At 40.1% G+C, this 23103-nt stretch overlaps 1 protein-coding gene across 3 annotated transcripts in view; it reads right to left on the bottom strand.

Annotated features, from left to right (window-relative positions):
• Positions 1 to 13881: 13881 nt before the first annotated feature.
• Positions 13882 to 23103, bottom strand: part of WDR11 (WD repeat domain 11) — a 46222-nt gene continuing 37000 nt past the window's right edge. For 2 of the 3 annotated variants that reach the window (XM_037400067.1, XM_037400066.1), the window contains exons 22-29: positions 22946 to 23011; positions 22017 to 22188; positions 21650 to 21745; positions 20168 to 20333; positions 19165 to 19262; positions 18019 to 18164; positions 17121 to 17200; positions 13882 to 16069 (exon numbers count right to left, since the gene is read on the bottom strand). In XM_037400067.1, the coding sequence (XP_037255964.1) occupies positions 15912 to 16069; positions 17121 to 17200; positions 18019 to 18164; positions 19165 to 19262; positions 20168 to 20333; positions 21650 to 21745; positions 22017 to 22188; positions 22946 to 23011 (982 nt within the window). In that variant the 3' untranslated portion in view covers positions 13882 to 15911. Of the gene's footprint in view, positions 16070 to 17120; positions 17201 to 18018; positions 18165 to 19164; positions 19263 to 20167; positions 20334 to 21641; positions 21746 to 22016; positions 22189 to 22945; positions 23012 to 23103 lie in introns of those variants that run through there. The other variant, XM_037400068.1, reaches the window with a different exon arrangement.

Genomic DNA, 23103 nt, shown 5'->3' on the forward strand with positions numbered 1-23103 from the left:
TATAGGATTTCAGATAAAGATAGCTTGGACATAATTTTTTCCTGAAATTTCTATATGGCAAAGGGATATATTATACATATCAATGTCGTTGATATATTTTAAAATGTTTTCAACAGCTGCAGAGCTAGTCAAACATATCTACCAACAAATGTGTTGAAATTTTGAAACAAAACAATTTGGGCTTCCCCCCCCCCCCCCTTTTTCTCATCAATTCTAATTTTATACTTTGGAATACAGATGTATACTTGATACACAGAGAGGTCACCTTCTAACAGTTACATTTAGCTACTGTGAAAAATATTCTTACTCTAGTAAAGCTAAAACCACATACAATATAGAAAATGTTAGCAGGTATTTTTTTTTTTTCCGCCTTTTTTCATTTTGCTATCTGTACTCTGACTATTATGCCAAGGCATATGGGCGAGTCCAGAATTTGGTAGCCATTCCCATGAATTTAATGCAAATCACCAAATCGTTGCACTGCACATCATAACGAAAAACTGCCTACATCTTACACGTATGGACCCTTTCAGAAGCCTGCCTAGAGAGACAAGGTGTTCAGCTACCAGCATTGCTCTGAATATCCATCGTGACGAGGGCTGGAGAACAAAGGCAAAAGTTACTTTAAGCCCTAAAGAAAATCGTTTCAGCTTCCTCTGCCACAGGCTTAGAGACGTGGTGACTGAGCAGGCAAAATCAGGAGGCAAAACCATTCCCTCGCTTTCCTTTCTGACTGCTGCTGCTGCTGGGAACTGCGCTGATTCCCTGCCTGCAGGCAGTCCTGCCGCTGCTCCCCGCAGCAGTCCCGTTCGCTGCGCGCCTCTAGCAGACAGTGTTCAAGGAGCCTTCCAGTGTCCGTGCATCAAGCATTAGACACGGTGTTGAAGCTTGGGTGAATTAGTTTTGTGGAACACTCAGTAAACTGGTTTTTAATCAGGCTGCTTGTCTTCATGAGTCTTCTGGCCTTTCCAGCAGTCAGGGGTGAATTGTGGCATTTATACTTATATTCACAGATAGTGAATCATCCACCAAAAGGATGCTTTAGAAGTTCTCACCAACAGAGCAAGGAGCCGTGAGAAACAGGTATTTTAAAAAGGAAATGAAACTGATTCTTTCAGAACAGATATTCCCGATTCATACCAGGGTAAATGACAAAGCCCCTTGCAGCCAGACCTGTAGCACGGATGGGGGGCCGAGGCAGCCCTGCCAGCATGGCCCAGCTTCGCTGCTGGGAGAGGGAGATGAATTTCTTGGACCTCTTATAACAGGAGAGCTGAGCACAGGCTGCATCAGTGAGCCCAGAACTGCTTTTGGGAGGGAGTTCCCCTAACATTGCCAGTGTTTACATCATCTTTATTTATGTAAGCAATTTATCACTCTCCTGGGGTGCAAGCGCTGTCAGTCTGAGCTGGCTTCAGACTAGAGTTGCAAATGAAAGAGATAACGCTTGTTACTCAGAGCATCTTACTACCTCCTCAGACTCCTGGGTGAACAAGCCCAAAGCGAGCGCAGCCCCCAAACCCGTGGGGCAAGGGGGCACCTCTCCTCCGTCCCCGCGCTGCAGTGGGGCCAGATCCAGGCAGCAGCTGCCGAAGCCAGCCCTGCCGCAGGCCAGCCTTACACCCTGCCATCGCCTGGTCCCTCGGGCACACACCAAATGGGACCCCAGAGCGAATTAAGACCTTGGAGGGGGCCAATTCAATAAGGACTAGGAGCTTCTTTATACATAAGCATTTCTTAAATCCCTAGATTCAGGGTATGAGCGTGAGCAGGTCTGTGCTTTAAAATAGAATTACTTGCCTCATAAAACATCAGTATTTGAAGAAAGCATCAAGCAATACTTATCTTTGTGTTTGCTGCAAACCCTTCTTCCATAAAGACATTGCACAGCACGTGTCTTCAGGGTTTTTGGTGCGTTTTCTTGCTGATAAGCTGTGATCTTTCCTGAGAAATGGTGTGGATGATGTGCAAGGTACAAATATAGTCTCCTTGGTCCCCAAACCCATGTAATTCTTAAGCCTGCAATAGAAAAAGGGCAAGGGATCGGAGGGGTTCTGGGGAGGTCAGAGGATGGTACAAGCTCCTTGGAGATACTGTCAGGGTGAAGGTGAGACCTTTCAGTAAGAAGGTCCTTTTTGATAATAAGGTTCTCTCGATATCAGATCCATCGCTCCCCTTGTTTTCCCACCACTTTTGACTACGTTAGCAGAAAAACTCTACCTAGCAAGTGAGATGCTTTGCTTTAAGCACAGGAGCAAACCTCCCCGTACTGGTCACCCACCTGAAGCTCCGCAGGGACACGCACACAGTTTGAACAAACCCACCACCTTTTGCAGAGCTGAGCCTCAGGGATCGGCACCTCTCTGGACTCTCGTCACTAGTTACAAATGTTAGATGCTTCTACCAAAAAAAACCCCAAAACAAACCTGCATTGGTTTTCCAGCTAAAGATGCAGGGGTTGCTTCCTGCTGCAGCAGGACAGCTCTGGGCTCAGCGTTCTCTCCTGCAGGGCTTTAAGCACCATGGCAAGTCTGCATGTTGAAAGAGAAACAATCCAGTTTGGTTTCCCTTCGAAGGGGATGCCACGAAGCCAACAGGAGCATTCAGTGCGTGATGCAAGAGTTAATAAGCTTTAATAACAATAAAAGATTATTTCAGCATATTTGTTGTGCAAAACACACCGGTGTCTCTGGCCGGTTGTACTCCCAGTGCTTTTAGTTGACTGAAATACGCTAAAAATCATACTCAAATTCACGGACAACAATTTGCTGCTGACCAGAAACGCTCATACCAGCAAGTGCTGAGGTATACATCTTTGAAAACCAGAGATAACTTTTCCTGTCATAAGTTTTCTCTGCTCCTTTCTTCTTCCTCCACATACACATAAACCCCAAGCCTCTGTGATCTCTGCCGGTAGGCAGGAATGCTGCCAGGCGTGCACGGTGGGCTATTGGCATCAGCATCCCCTGATCCTCCAGGTAACCATAGAAGCAGTTTATTTCTGTCACCTGAACATGGGATACACTTGCTGTGATGTCTGTGTGCATCATATCTACTCTCACTATTTTCTGGAAAGCAAATCTCCCCTTTATTGTAAATAATTAAGAGGCAATCCTTCAACACCAACATAAACTGAACCAGACTTGACCACTACCAGCCACCAGGTTTTAAAGCAATCCCTTCCGTTCCTGCATTATATGCAAAACAATGTTTTCAATCGTACTTATTATTTTCAAGCATTTCTTATTTGCCAAATTAAAACAGATTTCCAGTGGGGTGTGCACTCTTGTTTAATAACAACCCTCGCTGCTACTTCTTGCTGCTTTAGAAGGGAAGCGGACACTCTCACTCTCCTCCTTTCCTTTCCAAACCACCTGTGGCTATTTATCAATTACACTAAAATCTTTTATAAGCTACACGAAAATCTGTAACTGAGATTGCTCCTGCTTGGCTAGTGTCTTGGTGCTGCCAATCGTTAAGGAGTGAATATAGGGAAGAAAAATCCCAGTTTTTGGTTCCTGCTCCCTCACCCTGCAAGTGGCTGCCCCCAGGCTGCTCCATTCGCTGAGCTCTGCTGCCCTCTCCTGCAGGAGCTGGAAACTCCTTCGATGAAATAATACGGGTTTTATAAAAAGCTGTTAATGGTGATTTGTTTAAATCCCGAGGGAACAGGACAGGACTTCTAGAATTAAGGAAAACTGAAGCTGAAAAGGGAAAGCGATCGTGACAGCTTCCTGAATGGAGTAAGAGACAAAATAACAACAATCATTATTATCATTAATAATAAATAATAATAGTAGTAATAACAATAGTAATAATAAAAATTAATCCAGATATTGATGTGTATTTGAAGGCTATGCTAGGGAGATATCCAGCAGACAACAGAAATTTTTAAAGTGGTAAATGTATCTATTACACGTATATAAATAGGTAGCTGCTCTGTTGCTCCCCTGAGCAGCGGAGTCGCTGGTTTTGCACGTTGGCTTTCTGCTGCAGCCACAGGGTCAGCCTGGAGCCCAGGGTGGTGCTGGAGCCCGGTGCTTGGGGAGCAGGATGCTCCGCTGCCCTGTGCTCCCCGTGGGCAGCCACCGCCTCGGAGATGCTCGCGCTCCGGCTCAGGAATGAAGCAGCCCCATCTTCACGCTGCCTTCAGGTGGTAGAAGACAAGTTCCGTGGCTCCTTCAGTTTACAGAAAAAATGTCCATCTTGTTCTGCATACAGAATCGGTGCACAACTCGCTCACCTCCTGCAGAGTCTGATCTCCTTTATTTCTCCTCTCCAGTCTCAGCATTCCATCATTCACTGACTTGCACTCTGCATGCTGTGGTTTTGGGCTTTTGGGGTTTTTTTCCCTATTCTGTCTAACTTTTCTGTTATTATTTAACTCATTCAGCATTTCTTTGACTAAAAGCTGAGGAATATTAAGAACTAGGATTGCCTATGGGGGCTGCTTGGGACAGTAATTTGTAAGACACTGATTTCACACTACCTCTTGGGTTTGAAAGCTGAAGTCACGTAAGATACTATCAGAAAGCACTGGAATCTCACAGAAACATGAACACTTTAAACGTTCATCAAAAATGAAAATGGTGGAATGGGAAATAGAAAAAAATGTTCGCAAATAATTTTGTGGCTGAGGAATTTGCCTGCAAAGCAGTCAGAAAGGATAAACAGATGATTTCAGTTCAGTTCAAAGAATGTCTTGGTTTTTTCGTGAGATGGTTGTGGCATAAAATAATAATAAACCCCCTATGCATTGGCTTAGCCCTACTGGGAGAAAAAGCTGCTACCAGAAAACAGCACATCCAGGACCAGGCGACCACTGACAAATTAACCTTCCTGCTCTCTTTCCATATTAGCAAGGCTGCTTTTTCTTGCGATGCATTAATCTGCCTTTCAGCTTGCTTTTAATCAAAACCAGGCTTAACTTTGCAGAGTGGAAAAAGAAAGCAGATGCTGAGGTAAACCACAGAATAGGACTGGAAGAAACAGTCAGAAAGAAAAGTCTCTTTGGCTTGATAAGTATTTAAGAATTGTTTTTCTAGAGGGAAGGGAGAAAGAAAATACTCCATTTTGTTCCACTTTGGAAAAATGGCTATGCCTGCCGCCTTCTCCCAAACGTAGGAAGGATGAGCTGGTTTGTACAGCATTTTGCAGGCAGCAACACCGATTTAGTTGTGCAACATACAAAACCCAGAAAAATCAATGATGATACATTGCAAACGAGTCCTCTCAGATCGTGGAAATAAAATTTTGGGGTTGTCAGGAATTAAGAAACAGGCAAACAAGTACTCCAAACTAATCAGTTGATTTATACGCCAGGGAAGGATTGTATGCAAGCAACCAGAAGTCATGATACAATACTTCAGTTATTGTAGATAGCAGTTAAAATGTCAGAGGTAAGAAATTACTGAAATAACAACAAGGTAAGATAGAAAAGACTCAGATATTTGCAACTTCATACCTTTGTTTTATGTTTTTTGTTGTTTGTGTTTTGGGATTTATTTTTTTCTCCTTGTAATGATTTCCAGCTACTGACAGTACACACCATGAACACCTGATGTATGCTGCCTCCAATGCAAATGGTTGTCTTGGTAACTTCAAATATAGATGTTGCAAGTCAAATTTCGTAACTCAAAATAAAAACCAAACCCCTCACGTGTTTCTTTCTCCCCTGAGGCTTCAAATCAAGAGTGCGGTTTCACGTCTGCACAGGCAACCTGAAGCCAGACGACCCCCCGCTCCAAACCCTCAGATCCATGCCTACCCCTCTGTGCCTTAGTAAGCACATAGCGAACCAGGCCAGGGAACCCATCCAGCAAGATGTTCATCTGAAAAAACCCACAAAGACCTTAAAGCAATCAAACCCCACTATTTTCCAGCCAGTTCAGCCTCTGGACCTCTCTCGTGACGCTGCCACACAAGCACCAGTGCCACGTGAGCGGGACCGTGCAGAGGAGCGTGGGTGCGAGGGAAGCGAAGACGGGCACGAGGACGTGACATTTACTGCCCCAGCTCACCAGGGAGTGACTCAGCCCTGTGCCTGTGTGACCAGCTCCTAGCTGAGAGGCTGGCCAGTGCATGCTCCTTGATTCCTGAAAAGGACGTTACGTATAGCCCGTGTATGACATACGACATGCATACACACATAAAGTGCTGTGGAGATATGCCAGATTATTCAAAGAATTAAGAGCCGAGCAGAAAAGACATTTAGGGGAATTATTTAGGGGAATTTTCCTATCAGGCAAGGGAAAAAGACTAATTAATATTATTTATATTCAAGAGAACTGGCTTATCTCAACTTGTTCAGGAGAAACTGCAGAGTAACAACGGCGTGTTCTTGCTCCGTGGAGATGTGGATGCTCAGAGAAACCTTCCTTCAGCACGTGGCTTTGGCTTTAGGTTGAAACCCTTCCAGCCGGGGCGGTTCTGCCAAGCCTCCTCTCTCCAGCCAAACCCATGTGCTAACAGCACGGCTCAGCTCGGCTTGTCCTCACCCCAAACCGGGAGCGGAGCAACAGATACGTAGCAAGGGAAGTGTCAGAAGCCACTGACCTCTTGAATTAAAAAACCCTGCGCCTTGCCATCCTGAGAAGCCAAGGAAAGACTTTCTGATTTTGTTTTCCGTAAGCAAAGGCCAAAACCAATTCAGAAGTTGTGAGGGTGTGTCTGATTATGAAGAAAGACCCAATTATTCTTAAAATACGAACTTACGTTCATATGACTCTCGACATGCATAACTCCTGACTTCAGAGATACTTCCTCTGGCAGGATGAGGCGTGGAAATCCTGTGTAAAAAGGAGTATAAAGCTGCTGTGTTTGTAGCTGTGTACCAGTGCCCAGGATGCCCTTATCACCCAGAAATGAATAGGAAACGGCTTTTTTCTCAGGCAAATGGAATTCTGTTAAAGTGGAGAAATAACTTGTTACTTAATAAACCATATTTTCTACTCCCAAAGTTCTCCAGTTGTTCTCCAAACATTAGGTCCATTGCTTTAATACGTGCCCTCTTGTTCCCAGGGCCATTTTCTTCTGCAACAGAAAGGTGCCTGGTTACCAAACCACGTAGTACACAAGGAAGAAGTTCATCTAGGAGCCACAGAAGATAATTGATCAAGAAGACTGAATAAAATCCATTCTGACAACAAAAAAAGAAGGATTAAAATAGGTTTTTTCAGCCCAGATTATGAGTTTTATGAAAACTTGCAAATCTATTGTGCAAGGGACAGTGGGGAATTTGACTGATGGAGTAAGTCAACGTGCTTTAAGAAGTCTTGTAGTTTATAGCTGGAGGTTACGAGTCCTGAACCATCCCGTATTACGTGTACAAACTTGCACACCGTGATAATGGCAGAGCAGCTTCCTCAGCAGAACCAGAGCAAGCCGAGGTGGGAGAAAGACAAAGCAGCCAGTGGTGCTCTTGGGCCGAGCCAGGTTTGGATCTCCTCCTCCTCTTCCCCTCCATTTCCCCAGCACAGCCTGGAGCTTTTATTGTCGTAGCACCGTGCCATAGCTCCACCTTGGCTTAAGGAGGTGGTTGCTTTGTTTCATTTTCTGCTGCCATTTCTGTGCTTCTGTATCCTGGCTTAATAGTAGGAAAGCAAGGAAAAATGGGAGGGTGGCCCAGAGGCAGAGCTATGACAGAACGGCATATTTCCAGGGTCATTTTGCTGCCATTCATCTGTCCGTAACTTCATCCTGCACTGTCCATCTGATAAACAGCTTCTTTGTAAAAAAAATGGGAAAAGAAAGAAAGAAAAAAACCCACCCAGCTTTCTACTAAACATAAGAAAACATCAAAGCCCACAAAAATCAAAACAAGTGTTCAGAGGGGGAGTCCTGCGAGCTGAGGCTGGAAGATAAGACCAACTTCTTGACATGGTGAATAAGGAGTTCAAGAGCACGGTGATGTGATCAAAGCTGTGGTCTCGGAAAACGACTCCTGCAGCAGCAATCTTGTTAGTTTTCCGTCGCACAAGATAATGCTAGGGCTGAGGCAAGAGGAGACAATTACACAGTAAATCCAGATAAGAGATACAGAGCCCAGAGAAGATGAATTATATCGAAAGCCTCACCAAAGCTTGCTGACAAAGCTTGGATATAGACTAGACACTAGTTCTGCAAGTAACGTGAAACACCAGATTAATTTACTGCTTATATAAAGCATTGCTAAAGACAGAAAACAGAAAGGTAAAAAGAGATGTGTCGTAAGTGGCAGATGGAGAAACTTTGAAAATGAGGGCACCGATACTTGACAATCACTGTTATGTGGCATATTAAAAAACAAGTATATGCCTCGGTAGTAGAATACCCTGAGTATTTGGAAATGTTCTGAAATGAGCCTGTATTTTATTTCTATTTAAGTATTTTGCCTCCAAACCTGCAAGTGTTAGTGTTATATTGCACTTCACCGTGAAAATATGTTCAAAAACTCGTCCTGGCTGCTGGGTAACACAGTGACCGCATTTCACAGACTGTCCGAGAGAACCAACCTACCTGCTGGAGAGACTTCTCCCACCTTCTGTCCAGACAGCCATTTCAGATGCCACACCAGGAGGAAGAGGAGAATCTAAAAGCCTTCCTAACAGCCCAGCATACTGGAACAACCTTGAAGACAGTAACTGAAAAATACACTTGGAGAAGACAGATATGCAGAAACACGGTAACCTTTGCCTTTGTATCCGTGAGCAACCACCAGCGACGAGGGAGCATCGCTGTGAAAAGGCTAGCAGCTTCACCAAGAGGGGTTTATCAACGTTATGTGGTATACTACCAAGGAACTGTGACCCGTGAAGACATATGCTATGCATTTTGTACTTTTTTTTTTTTTTTTCTTTTTTTTTTTGTCGTCAAGATCTGTGACTGCTTGTAAGCTATGGTAAATTTTCATTCACAAACACCACTGGCAAAAAACATTTTCAAAGGGTCACCAAAATACACAATTATTCATGAGTCTACAGTTGGATTCAAAAAGCAGGTGCCTCAGCAATGACAGATCGACTCACTAGGGTCATGGCTATGAAACATGTATTTGGAAAAAATGACCATTCACAAAAAAAAAACCCCACAAAGATGACCTTCTTTTTGCAACTGAAAGTTGTGGCCTATAGCTTTTTATTAATTACAGCAAGTGAAATAGGAGCCAGACAAGTGTAATATAACTCCATTATCTCCTGCTACCCTAGGGTGGAAAGTAATGACAAAACCCTGCCTTTCTTTTTTTTTTTAAAAAAAAAAAACACAAAAAAAACCCCAACACACCTGTTGACATCTGGTTTGAACAATATATAATACCACCATTCAATAACCCTCTGGAAAGCAGTCACTGAAATGAGAGTTTGTCAGTGGGGAACCACACCGAACTACAGCCGGTATTTGCTAAATGAAATAGTGGTGACAATGACATGGGAAAAAAGTATTTTCAATTTATGGACCTAATTCCCAGAAAGAAAACCATTACGTTGGGCCAATAGTGTCACCCTGAAGACGTGTTTAAATGTCCTTTCCTTTACCACCTGCTGAGTTTGGGGTCTAACAGACAACCCCACAGCATCCCTGCCCTGCTCATGAGCTGCTCCCTAACGCAGGCGGTTACAGTCCCCGCCGACCACCCGCCATCCTCCTGCTGCTGCTGCACTGACAGGGAAGGAGGGGGAAATAGGAAGGTGGAGGGGAAGTTCTACCTACGGAAGGGGACCAACAGTTTCAATGAATACCATGGAAATGAACCTAATGTTGTGTATTTGCTAATCTCAGATTTTCAAGACTGAAATTCAACTTAAACTTCCCTTCCTCCAGCAGGCATGGAGCAGGGGGCATCACTTACCTTCTGCAATTGCGTTTTAAAGATGTTAGATGGTTCCCTCCTCTGACTATGCACGTTTTTCCTTTTCTTCCACAACTGTTATGTCCAAGCTGAAGAGCCATTTACATCTTAAGACAAACAAGTTAACAGCAAGTTAGACACAAAAATTCTAGAATTTTCAAAAAATAATATTAAAAAAATCTAGATGCTTTAGTTCAACTATATTTGCACGTTTTCTATTATTATACTGCCAAAGCAGATGGAATCAGATGGATGAGGTACCTCATCCACAAGGTGTACCTACAACCTATGCCAAGATGTTATGTTTTACCCCTTTCAGCATTTCACATTTTAGTTGTGTGGTTTTTTCCACACCCAACCCATTACAACTTCATTTCTTCAGATGGACTGAGGAGACAGCAAAATAATAGCGAACTCTGAAAAGATCAACGTTCTCTGTTCCAGGAGGGTGAAAGCCACCTGGTAGTTGACTCTCGACTGTACCTGTGCAACTCCAGGCTCCCTTTGTTACTAAAATTTGCAAGAGGTAAACCAGCGACTTCCATTTCAGTTGTCAGCACATACTTTCGTAGGATGTCTTAACTCGCTACACATAATAAACACTTGACAGAAGCCAGACGTTTTTTGAAAGGTAGACTTTGACTTTTCAACAAGGGAGAAAAATACAATAGGGAAGGCCAGTACTTTGCACGTGGGCAGCAAAGTTTAATTGTATGGGCTGACAGCTGCCCATCCAAAGGGAAGCCGGCTTTTAAGTCCACATAGAAAGTTTGTACATGTTCCATAGAAAAAAAATCTTCACTGTGTTCAAATTCACCAGTCTGCTTCAAAAAAAACCCAACTAATTTCAGATTTTATCAAGGTCCCCCTCCTTCCTTTGGATCCACAGGTGCAGACAAAATCCATTTTGCCTGGGGGGTAACTTACTATTGCTATGAAATTCCCACCTACACAAAGCAACACACAACATTGCCAGCAACTCATGCAAGCAGGTATGAAGTTGGCAAAGAATCTAAATTATCTTGGAAAATGAACATATACTGACTTTGCTATTTAATTTTTTTTAGTACTACCGCCTTTGGAGAGGTAAGAACATAGTTCTACTGAATGCCTTTAAGAATAAATCTGTATTAAAGCTGCCACTCTTAAGCAAAATGTTTATGCCTTGAGTATCTGCCAATACATCATCAGCATCTAGCCCGCGTTTGTTTTGCTGTTCTCCCATTCCCACATTTTAACAGAAGCCTTTTAAACACTCTTTCCCCCTGACACTAAGAAAAAGGACTTTTCCCCTCCAGTTCAATTTAAGAATTGTCGAGTTCTCCTTCCTTCCCAATTTCTGTAAGTTTTTCTCATTTTTCTTGGAAATTTATGATGAGCTTTGATATCTGTTTCCACCTGCCTTTACTAAACCAGGAGGCAGGGACAGTTCTTCCCACAGGATCGCCTCTGCACAGCAAATCGCTGCGATGTCCTCTCCTCTGACTAACAGCTCAGTGTGTGAAAAATTGTGCAGGATTAAGGCCTTCACGCAACCAATTTCAGCCGATTTGTTTTTCTTCCGATTTTTCTGATGTAATATAGAATTTTTAGGTGCCAGTTTTTCACTAGTCCTCATACAAACCGACCAGTAAGATAAGTCACGTGAAAGAAACCACATTACGTGCCAACACGTTCCAATCTCAGCCCTTTCCTTTTTAATTTTGCTTAACACTGCCGCCTCCCAGCAGAAGCAGATGAGATACCTGGAAACCATCACGGCTGTGGCTCCTATCTTCAGTGTTTAAGTAGAACACAACTATCAAGTTTATTTACTATCAAGAATTCCTAATTCAAAAGTACTAAATACTAGTATGGAAACAACACTTTTAGCTTGACCTCATTAATGAATTCTCTTACCAGTGTCACGTTAATATTGAAGTTGTACTGAATTCTTCTGAGAAAGTAATAAGCTAAATAATTAAAAAAAAAAAAAAAAAAAAAAAAAAGCCCTTACTCTTTCCCAAGCTGCTGTTATTCTACTGTTCACCAGCAATTCGATTTTTAGTTGAGCTGCTCTGGGCAGCCAGTGATCACCCAATCCAAACCCATTTCCCATTAAAGAATCTGTGATGGTCCTTGTTTTCTGCCTCTAGGGTCAACTGCTGAGAAGCATCATCTCTTAGATTATTGACTCAGACACTCAACGCATCAACGTTCCGGAGCAGGTTTCCTTTATGTATCATATATGGCCCTATCTGGCTGCAAAGTCTTTAAATTGGCAGACTGTTTGCATTTTAATGAAAGTAAATTATAAATAATTCACAATATAGTAGTAATCATTGTTACACTGCAATACAATAATTTTGTCATTTTCCATAATTATTCCCCCAAATAAAATATATGCATATGTGTATATATATACAGACATATAATATACATATATATTTTTGGAGAAGTACTTCAGAAACAGGTCCAAGTTAGACAATTTTAGAGACACTTAATGATTAATTTACAGAGACTGCCTTTATTGTGAGGCATGCCATGCTCCAATTAAAACTCAAATTAGGGCTTGCTTATATTAAAACTAAGCTGCCAGACTATTTTCTAGACTTTTTATTTACTGCTAGAACAAGTAAATCCATTATCGTAAAACTGAAAGAATCAAATCAGAAATTTAAAAAAAATAGCCCTGTTTTAATTTAAAATTAAGTACAGGAGTCCCATGATAGTATTTATCATAAGCTCCTCTCGGGTTGTAAAACCACTAGTTGAGTATGAGCACAGAGATCCAGAAAGAAAATGTCTGCAGGACTGGATGAGCTCCACACAGACGTACAAATTGCAGAATGCTTCACTGAAATGGAGACAACTTATGCATCCCTATAGATCCAGTCATATGCACGGTTTTACGTTGGTCATACAAGTCCAAAATGATTCACGTAACGCAATGAAAGGAGTAACCATCGCTAGTTATGCTTTAAGATGTTCTCCATATAGCAGTTCTTCATCTAGACAACCCAAATGTGCAAAACCCTCCTTATTTATGGACAAAGGTTCTGGCCTTTTGCAAACAATCTTAAAATAGCTACTGAATAATCTGCTCTGATAATCAACCATCACGTTCCGTTGTTCAAAGACAAATGAATAAAGAATCTCAATACATTGGCTCGCAAACCCAACTCCTCTGCCGTTTCTTCATTGCCAATGGCCAAGGACAGGTTCCAGAATTAAGACTCTACTGTTGACAGAAACTTCAAAATGCAAACCCAGGAAAACACGGATTATAAACTGCTGCTGCTACTTGGGACTGTTCACAGTGGTTCCAGGAAAGAATTCTCAAAGGGATTTAAAGGAGTTAAAACTGGGAACTTCAGAAAATTTATTCAATTCTGTTTCTTTTACATTCCAAACTCTCAGGCTTGCCCTTCAAACATAAAAGTGAGGATCTTCTCACATTTCATTCTGTACAAGCCAGGTAGCGATCAGTTACCTGTATTTTTTTAGACAGCTTCTAAGTCAAAGCGACAGAAGCATCCTAGGAGCCAAGAGGAAAGCTACGTGAACTAGGAAGGAGAAAAACAAGACTTCACTGACGTCTATCTCAGCATGGCTGAATACATTTCCTATTTTTGAGAAGCTGATTACCTGCACCGACGTAAGTGTACCTGCCTCCTAGACAAAAGCAAGATGTGCAATGCTCACCGGCGTCAGCTGAGAAGCAAGGAAGTCTTGCATTATTGGCTGCAGGGCAGCACCAAAACAGAAGGGAAACATTTTTCTTACATCACCTATTTTCCTGCATTTAAGAATCAGAAAGCACAGACAACGTCCTGCTCTAATTTAACCCGTACAAATGTTATGTATGTTAGTAAAGCTACTGCTCAAACCCAATGTCTCATCAGTACCGACATGGAAAATGTGACTAGTATGTACGGAGGATAATCACTTCCTCCACTAAACCCAGCCGTGAGCATTGTTCTGGTCCAGAAGGCAAAACAACTGTTTTTAACTACACAATCAGCATTCAATCCCAGTGCAACCGATGACAGTTTTATATTGAATCCAGACACACAGAGATTTTAAAAGTTTGGTTTTATTATTGTACTGTGACTGCATTATTATCTAAATAAACTATTCAATCACTTTTACACTCTATTTTCATCATAAAGGTTTCACTTGGGAATGCCACACAGTATTCTGCAACCTTCACACTTCACAGTTTATAGAAACATTCAGTATTAAAAGGCCTTTGCAATGTGTTTCGTTTAAAGACATCACATTTATAAATCCAAGTGTATATCAAAGCAGATTTTATTCCAGAGACCCACTGACAATTCTACGCCATCTGTCAAAGAACAAGCTGGTGCGTGCTTACGCCAACTCTGCAGTAACCTTGCCCATGAGTATGGCTAGCACAAACGAGCAGGAATTGAGGAGTGTTGTAGCCGTCAGTGTGAGCCAGAATTTAGGCCTTCGTTAATGGCAGTTAATTTTGCTCAACTATGTTGCTCACCGGTTAATACTTAAGGCAAATTTAATTGTACACTTTTTTCCCCAAGCTAATGTAACTATGTAAGCGTTGTTTGTAACACTAAACAAAGTATTTTATGGTGTATTTAAGATGTGCCAAGAAAGAATAAGATACACTGCAGTTATAACAGTTTTCTATTTAGTGATGAAACTCACATTTTCAATTTGTATAAAAAATATCATTATTGAAAAGCCTAACCTTTCCAAAGTTATTGAAAATGCCATCATAGAAACTAGGAGGTTTATGGAGTTAAGAAATGTCCAGAAGCTGGTGCTCCTCTAGGAAGGCGTGAAGAGTATGTATCCACAAATACTCAAACCTAAGGAGAATCCAACGCACATTAAGTAGACAAGCCATTAATTACTTCCAAACAAGAGACCTCTTCCATGACCTGATTCTTTTCACTACTGCATACTAAACTTCAGTAGCTCCAACAACTTGTCTTAGCCAAGACTAATTTTCACGTGCCACGGTCTTCAATTTGCAAGGGCAGTTTAACATCAGCATCCACTCCTCAGCTGTAAAATTTCTCAGTCAATCAGTAGTAAGTAGAAAAGACATATCTGACATAAAAAGCAGTGATGAAAACAAGTACTTAAAATACTGAAATACTGGCACAAAAATGAGAACAGATTCAATCAGTGGCATCCTTAAGTATCTGGACCATAAGATGTGTTAGCATAAAAAGTATCTAATTAAAAAGCCAGCATTTTGGCTTTGAAAAAATGCTTTTTTTTACCTATCGTTAATCCCACATTCAAATAACAAACAAAACAGTAACTGTAGAGACAGAATTAGCGATCTCCTGAATATTACACAGGAGCCTACCTTGCTGCTGTTGAGGTAGGGTCTTGTCCCATCCTTTGATGCCATGAACCAGTCAGCACAAGGCAGAATTTATTCCCTGAGGCGTGCAGGGAGTGCACACTTCAGAATAACAGAATATAACAATACCTTAATTGAAAAGCAGGTCGTTTCATGGATTTTTGGAATGTTAGAAAACTTTCATAAGTAAAGCTGTTAAAGATTCCATTCGAGACAGTTACGAAAATGACAATACAGCGAACTGATTTAAACAGTAATTTTAAACAGGAAAATTGGATTGAGAAAACACAATGTTCCAGGAAAGACCCATGTGTTTTCTGATCTATATTTATTCTTTAAATATATTTATATTTTTATATTACAGACTGAACCATTTATACATATCATTACAACAGTAGCGAAGAACTATAAAAATTTGATTTTTTGAAGTAAATGGACTAGACTTTTACACAGGTACAGAAGTCTTTCAGCATGTTTTTAAATTCGGTTTCTGCTACGGTTGAAAAAGTTGGAAATATCCTTGTATAATTTTACCATAGGTTTCTTTCTCCTCTTGTGAAAGTGAGGACAATTTTAACATAAAAATAAACATAAACCAGTTCTTAATCTTGCCTCCACACACATTTAACAATATTTGCTCAGATCACACATATCAGCTAGTACAGTGATTCAAGAGAAAAAAGTATTTTCACACAGTGGAATCTCAGTCTGATAAAGAACCCAAATCTCCTCATAAATGCAGAGTTCTTACTCTTGTATCACTTCCTCTTTAGGCTGTTTGAGCTCAGTCAATAAGTCTTTACCAGCTTCTCCTGCTTTTGAGGCAAAAAGAATAGCTCCCTGTTTAAAGCCCAGGAGCTTCAAGCTTCTGGCATAATCTGCATATACAGCATGGATCAATTTATGTAAATGAAGCATTAAGGAAAACACAAAATAAATAGCAAAATGAAAAAAATATTAATCCTTTTCTTTTTTTTTTTCACACACTTTAGCTCTCCCAAGCTGAAAATGCTGAACATTGCTGCCAATTGTGCTAACCCAGTATGTTTCAGCACAAATATAGACAAAAAATTGCTTTAAATTCTACTATTGATGCATATTATCATTTATTAGACAATATGCAGAGTGCTATAAATAAAACAGATAGGTTTCAGATACACTTAAGTACCTACCATAATACCATGTCATAACTTGCAAAAGAAGTTAAGAAATTGTAAGCTCACACTACAAAATTCGTTCGTTAAATTAGATTTGGAGTTATCTACATGACTTATTAGTAGCCTTTTTTATTTACAAGCTGACATCAGTGATGACTCCATAAAATACAATCAGGTATTATTTACATATGCATTATTTTTTACTGCACATAATACAGAAGTCAGCACAACTGTTGAGAGTTTCCAGAACGCTATGTTAGATGTGCAGACTGCAGTGACCAATATTTAGATACTATTAAAATACTACATTTTCAGCTCATCTGATCTTGACCTTTAATTTTCTTTGTTGTCACTGTCTCAGAACTGACTCCTTCCTAAAGAACCTCAACTGCTAAAACAGTATGTTGATCTGTAGAGGGGTTCAATGAAGGGATTATTTTTCCTGAGATACAGAGTTTAAAAGATAACTGAACCACTATACAGGCTGCAGTAATGATTTCAAGTTCTGCAAAGAACATTTTATCATCCGCTCTTTTCTCTCCTATGATTATTTTTTCACTTTTAGTTTGGTTTCTAGTGCCACAGGCCTCACAGAGCATCAGGAGGAGGTAATGTTAAGGATTTATGCAAATGTCTTCCTTCCACTTGTTTCCTCATACTTCCTTCAAACTACATTACCTGGAAAATAAATACTAGGAACACCTATTCCTGTGCAGACCAGTTCACCTAACACTGGCTCACGCATACTCACTGTTTACGAGCACAAAGGTGCAGAAACAGGATTTCAGAAAAAGGATATTTGTATCATCATTCATTTCAAACGCCCCGTACTTCAGACAAGCTTCAACAAATAAAGCCGCTCTATCAAAGTACCTCATGCTGTTAAATGAGGAAAAGAAGGAATAATGCGTTTGTTTTGCATCCTAAGTATTCCAGGACATCGCATCAGAAGACTTGCATACAGGCTTTTAAAACTTTGCACCTAGATCTGGAGAGGCAAATCTCTTCTGCCCTGAGGGCTGAACAAGGCTTCCGATCATCACCAAGGTTAAACAGTCCGGCTGTTTAGCTGCCACTACGGCACATATCCACACCTACAGCACATGCTGCTCTACCTTGCTCTCTGCTCCTCCACGTTTCACAGCCCTTGAGTATTCACTACATCACCATGGTGCTAAGTGCGTTCCTCGGGCAGGGATGCTGCTGCCCCGCTCCCAGGCAGGATGTAGGAACAGGTCATACTGTTACTCTGGTCCCTTGTACTGCATCGTGCTCCTCTTGCACCTGTTAGTCTGGCACTTCCCTTTCCCCAAGCTTTTTTTTTTTTTTTTTTACATCTCCCCTTTCTCCTTGCACTCAAGGAACTGACATTTGATGCAAAGTTTTTGAAAGATCAAGGCTCAACTTCCTGCAAAATAATCATAGCTATTATAAATTGTTACTGCTTGGTCAATGGGGGCTAGAAATCTTAAAGCCAGCAGTAAATTTAAATGCCGGTGTATCTCCTGAAATTTCACCAAAAACATCAGTTCCAGCATGCACAAACGATGCAGTGCTGAGGTTAAAGAAAAACATTCTAAAATAGAAACAAACGTCAAAACTGCAGACTCCCTCCTTCCCCTTTGACTTCTAGTCACAAATCCTTACATAACAATTCTGGGCGTGAAAAAATACAGATTGCGCAGTTTCATCTTTACCTGTGCAACATCTCTGCAACTTTCGTAAAGCATCCAAGTGACAAGAGGACAAGAATGGCTCTGGACTTCTGGTTGACTTGTGGAGAGCAAAGGTGATCTACCCAGCGCTTTAACACATCAGCACACTCCTCTGAGTTCAAACGAACCTTTAAGAGATGGGAAAGCCCATTATGAATTCTCAGCTGCCAGTTAAACAGAGCGTTCTGCTTCTGTTTCATTTTTTTCAGTGAAAGACTTTGAGCAGAAGTAAAAGCATCTGAAATTACCAGTTTTTTAATAAAAAGTACGCTTATCCCTTGATAGAATAAGTAAGAAAAATTAGAAATATATAGAGATAAAAATACTCCACTCAGATCACTCCACGTTTAGATGTGATTAACATTATTTTTACCACAAGGCTTTTCTAAAACCCCAAGTATCAAGCAGTTAGAAATTTTTATGCTTTACTGAAGACTTAAGGACAAAAAAAAATAATAAAAAAACCATCTTATTCTTCTTAAGAGTGAGAGTCACTCATTTAGAAAATTTGAGCAGGCCTTTTTCCATACTTTCTGCAGGAAATTTAACAAACTTTTCTTAGAGGCAGTGAAAGGTCATTCTTACTGACTCCTGTCCATTATAATTTGGAGAATGAATGCTATGTCTAGGTTCCTTTACTGTAATTACATCTGCATACCAAAAGAGAAGTTCATGCAAATTTATGTGGTTGGTACTAACCTTAAAATCAGCTCACACACTACCTGGAGCTCAGCACAAAGTCACTGTCTAATTGCCTCTCCACTTCCAGGAGTGGTTTTTTGCAGTTTCTTATGAACTCTGTACTGCCACAGCTATATGCAACTTCACAAACCACTGCTCAAAAATTAGATAATTGAGTATTCCAATAATTTTTAGGTTCCAGTCCTGTAAATCTGGACAGGCAGGGCAGACCTCTGTAGTTAAAAGGCCGAAGAGCCAGCTGCCAATACCTACTGAATGGATTGGCTTGTTACAGCTCAACACATGGTAAGAACCAATGATCCTATTTCAAATTGGTGTTTCAGTTTTTTAAGTTTTGAGAACTATAGCACTCTCATCAGCCTTCATGCCTACATAAACTAAGCAGGTCATTTATGTTAGCAAACTGAAATGTGAGAGGTGACATACCTTTGCAAGCCATGCTGCACGATTCCACTCACCATAAGTTTGTAAGTAGCGACAGGCGTCAGCAGCCTTATCAATCAGACATAGTAACTGCACACCCTCTGGAAAATAAAAAGCACACAATATAATAAGTTAAGGGAAAAAAAAAAAAGAGTTGCTACGGAAGTGTGAGCAGGTCAATCACCCTCAGGAAAAGGATCTCTAGATCCTTCTTAGGTATGAAGATATCAAAAAAAACTGATTTCTACCACCTGGCTCTCCATATACCCTGGGTGTCAGTTATTGTATCTTCTTCCTGGGCTACAGAGCTTAGAAGGACCTCACAAAGCTCTCATTTATCTTTGTCCTAAATACAAATGACAAAAGAAGTTCACTCGACGTCCCACCGTCAAGAGATAATGATCTTTGTAAGTCAAATAAATGGATTTTGTATGTAAATTTTAACGCTGTCTGTAGCGTAATTATTAACAGTGAAGTCTTAATTGTCCACAAAGTGGAAAGGATTTTTTCCAGGCAAGTACAGGCATTTGTACTTTCTCTGGGTATCTTTGAATATTTCAGTCAATCACCGTATGGTGAACATATCTTGCATTAAGCAAAATTAACCTGTATTATAAGAACACACACTTGTTGAAACAAGTTCTGAACTGGAAAGGAAACTAAGTCCATATTTCTATTTCAGTAATAAGACATCAATAGTTAATTAATTCTTTAGATTGGGATGTGGAAAATATGTAGCTTTATGTGCTCGGCCTCTTTTTGTGCAAAGAATTACTAAGAGAATCACTCCAAAAAATGGTTTCCAATGAAAATCAAAAGTTGAACTTCATATTTGAGTTACTGATCATTTCTGCATTAACTACTCTAGGTAATGGACACTATAACATATGCAACATATAAGATCTATTACAACAGGACTTCCTCCTCTCCCATCTCCATTAGCAGCCTTAATCATGTTCAGAATTACTAGGTAATAAGCAAAAGAAAAATTCAAACCATATCTTACCTGCGAGCTTTCCATTGGCTATCATGTTGGTTGCTACCAGTTTAATAGTACTTTGAGATGGACCTGATGAGGTGACAGTTGTGACCAAGCAAGCTTTGAGTGAATCGCAGTAATAATGGGCATTCTCGGAACTTGTCTCTAAGAGTAGTTGCACTGCTCTGTCAGTCTGGCAGGAGAAAAAAACACCACAACTTTGACCACAAAGTATTCACTTTTGTTTAAAAGCCTTTCTGGTTTTACCCTTTTGAAGACACGGAACAAGCAAAGTTATTCTAAAACAGACTACAACAATATATACCAGCATAGTATTAATTAAAATTCTATTTAAAGAAATCATCTGTAGGAAGTATAGCATTTAAAACCCCACCATGAATATAATGTTTAATCACAGACTAATGCTTTTAGAACAGGCCAAAGAAAAATTTTGTTCAGTATGTTTATTTCCTTGTTTACTTAAACTTTTGCTATGTTATAAAAGGAAGAAAGGCATTTAAGGTAGGCAGAGAAGAAATAAAATTGTAAAGATGCAGAAACTGGCCAGATCTCAAGGACTGACTCAGTACCTGATATTTTAAAGGTAGAATTTGGCCATTTACAATGTTCGCTACAGCTGAGCACCTAATCAGCTGGGCTCATTACACTGCCTGCAGGCACCTGTCTCCAGCTGGAATGAATCACTGCAGGTATGTCATCTCTGCCTGCTCCTGAAATGAGGTGCCTAACTTTGAGAGGTCAATTTGGTAAGGTCAGTCAAGCTGATGGCTCAGATAATTACAGAAATAATGAAAAGTCACATTAAATACATATTAAAATCCAGTACAGTGATTCAAGAAACCGGCATTTTAATATTTTAAGAAACTGGCATTTTAAACAGACTATCTACAGACTAAATCTTTCTGGCATCTTTTACTGGTAACATTTGTTGACGTTTTTGCAAAGTGGCATAAAAATCTTTTAAGTTCAACCTAGCATTACCACAGCTATTTTTGGAAATGGATTCAGCACAACTGCATTAGTAGGGAATAGCTCATGATATATACCGTACAAAGGCAACAATACTATCAGAGTCTCAGTGAGCAGCTCTGTACAGCATCTCTGCTCAGTACACAACTCCCAAAAGCTTAGCTACATCCTTTGTTACCTAAAATGAGAATGTGAAGTGCAGACTGAGTTATCCCAGAGATGTTAAATTTTAGTTATTTCTGGGAAAAGTAAGTTTTTTCCAGCCACAAGATGGAAAGAAAGATTTTTATAGGGTTCCCATGTAAGTCTGAAGCGGGTAACAACAAACATTACCATACAACATGTCATTACACAAAGTCTGCAGTGTAATAATAACATATTAGTACAGCAAAAACCATGCACTGGCTGAATCGAAGTATGAAACAACAGGTATGATTTAGACAAAACTTCACTTGAATAGGGTAAGTACATAAAATGTACAGTGAAGAAGAATAAAAAATTCAAATATTACCCACAAACCTGGCCCAAGAGAAGAAGCTGATCAGCACATTTCCTGGTATGATCATATGTTGATCTCTTCACTTCCTGGAGATTTACCCTTTCAAGTTGGAATTTCTGTACAAAGAACAAAAAATGTTTTAAATATTAAGACTACCATAAGAAATAAAAATAAGCATTTAAAAGATATGGAAGTATTTTGAGAGGTTTTGGAACATCTCCTATTTTTAAATAATAGGGAGTGATTTAATCCAGAGTGGTATGATACTAACAGAAGTGAAATATGTCTAGTGAAAAGCTGTAAGATAATAAGAATGTTACAACGCTGAGCATTTATTCCGCTGATGACATTCTTATTAGAACTATTTTTTAACTCCTTTTGAATTACCTGGAAGTAATGATTTTCACACAGTGTGTCATAGCATATATCCAAGGGATTAACCAATTGTTCTTGAAGGATAGCTGTGTCCGTTGGTTTTGCAGGCTTTTCCTGGGATAAGCTGTGCAAATAGTGGGCAGCAATAGTCCAGAAATGCAGTTCAGACTCATCCCCATACAGTCTGAGAAGAAACAAATCGGGACAAGAATATGGTATTTTTTCATATGCCACACAAAAATACACATTTAAAATCTTTTTACAGAGACCACGCATTCTTGAGGGCACCACAAGTACTTTGTATGATCAGTGGGACAAACTACATGAAAAAGATTAAGGAATGACAGCGAGCAAGCTAGGTAAGTAAGAGGTTGGACAAAAGACTGTTACAATAGCAATTAATCTCTGTGAATTTCAGCAATGTGGAAATTTATATTTTATTACTATTTTACACTTCATTGCCAATATCCTCTTTCAACCACACGACAGTTACCAAGTTTGAAAAACATCTCTGAATACAGACAGATTAAAGTTAACTATAGTTTAGGCAGAATAACACAGAACAAAACATTTGAAATAAAAACCAGGCCTTCCTCTGTTTGCATATAATCTATTGGGTGTTCTGAAGTTCTGAGTGACATTTTTGGGCATTGTCCAACTAAATGTTGAGTAGTTAGCAGAAGGACATTTATGAATGTATCTCTAAGACTGAAGGAAGTTTTCTGCATCCAGGAAGTTAATAAAACTAATCATTTCAGCAAGGTAACATTTCCATTCTCAGTCCTGAAACACTCTAATACGGGCATAACAAAGTAGTTTAGGCATTGCACTGACAGAAAGGAGAACTAATTGAGTACTTAAACTTCAGCACATTCATATGCATTAACTGGATCAAGATTTTATTAGGAAACACTTGATATAGTTATCTGAATCGCTACTACCTGGCAACTAGGAGACATCTTTGCAAGAGAGTAAAATCCGGATCAAGCAGAAGTTTTTTTATGTCACTGCAAGAAGACAAAGCCATAAAATAATCTGTTAAATGCCGTGCAATTATTTCTGTTTCGCTGGTTTTGAACACAAATAGAATATATCAGCT

This window comes from Falco rusticolus, chromosome 9 (genome assembly GCF_015220075.1).
Source record: "Falco rusticolus isolate bFalRus1 chromosome 9, bFalRus1.pri, whole genome shotgun sequence".
NCBI classification, from domain to species: domain Eukaryota; kingdom Metazoa; phylum Chordata; class Aves; order Falconiformes; family Falconidae; genus Falco; species Falco rusticolus.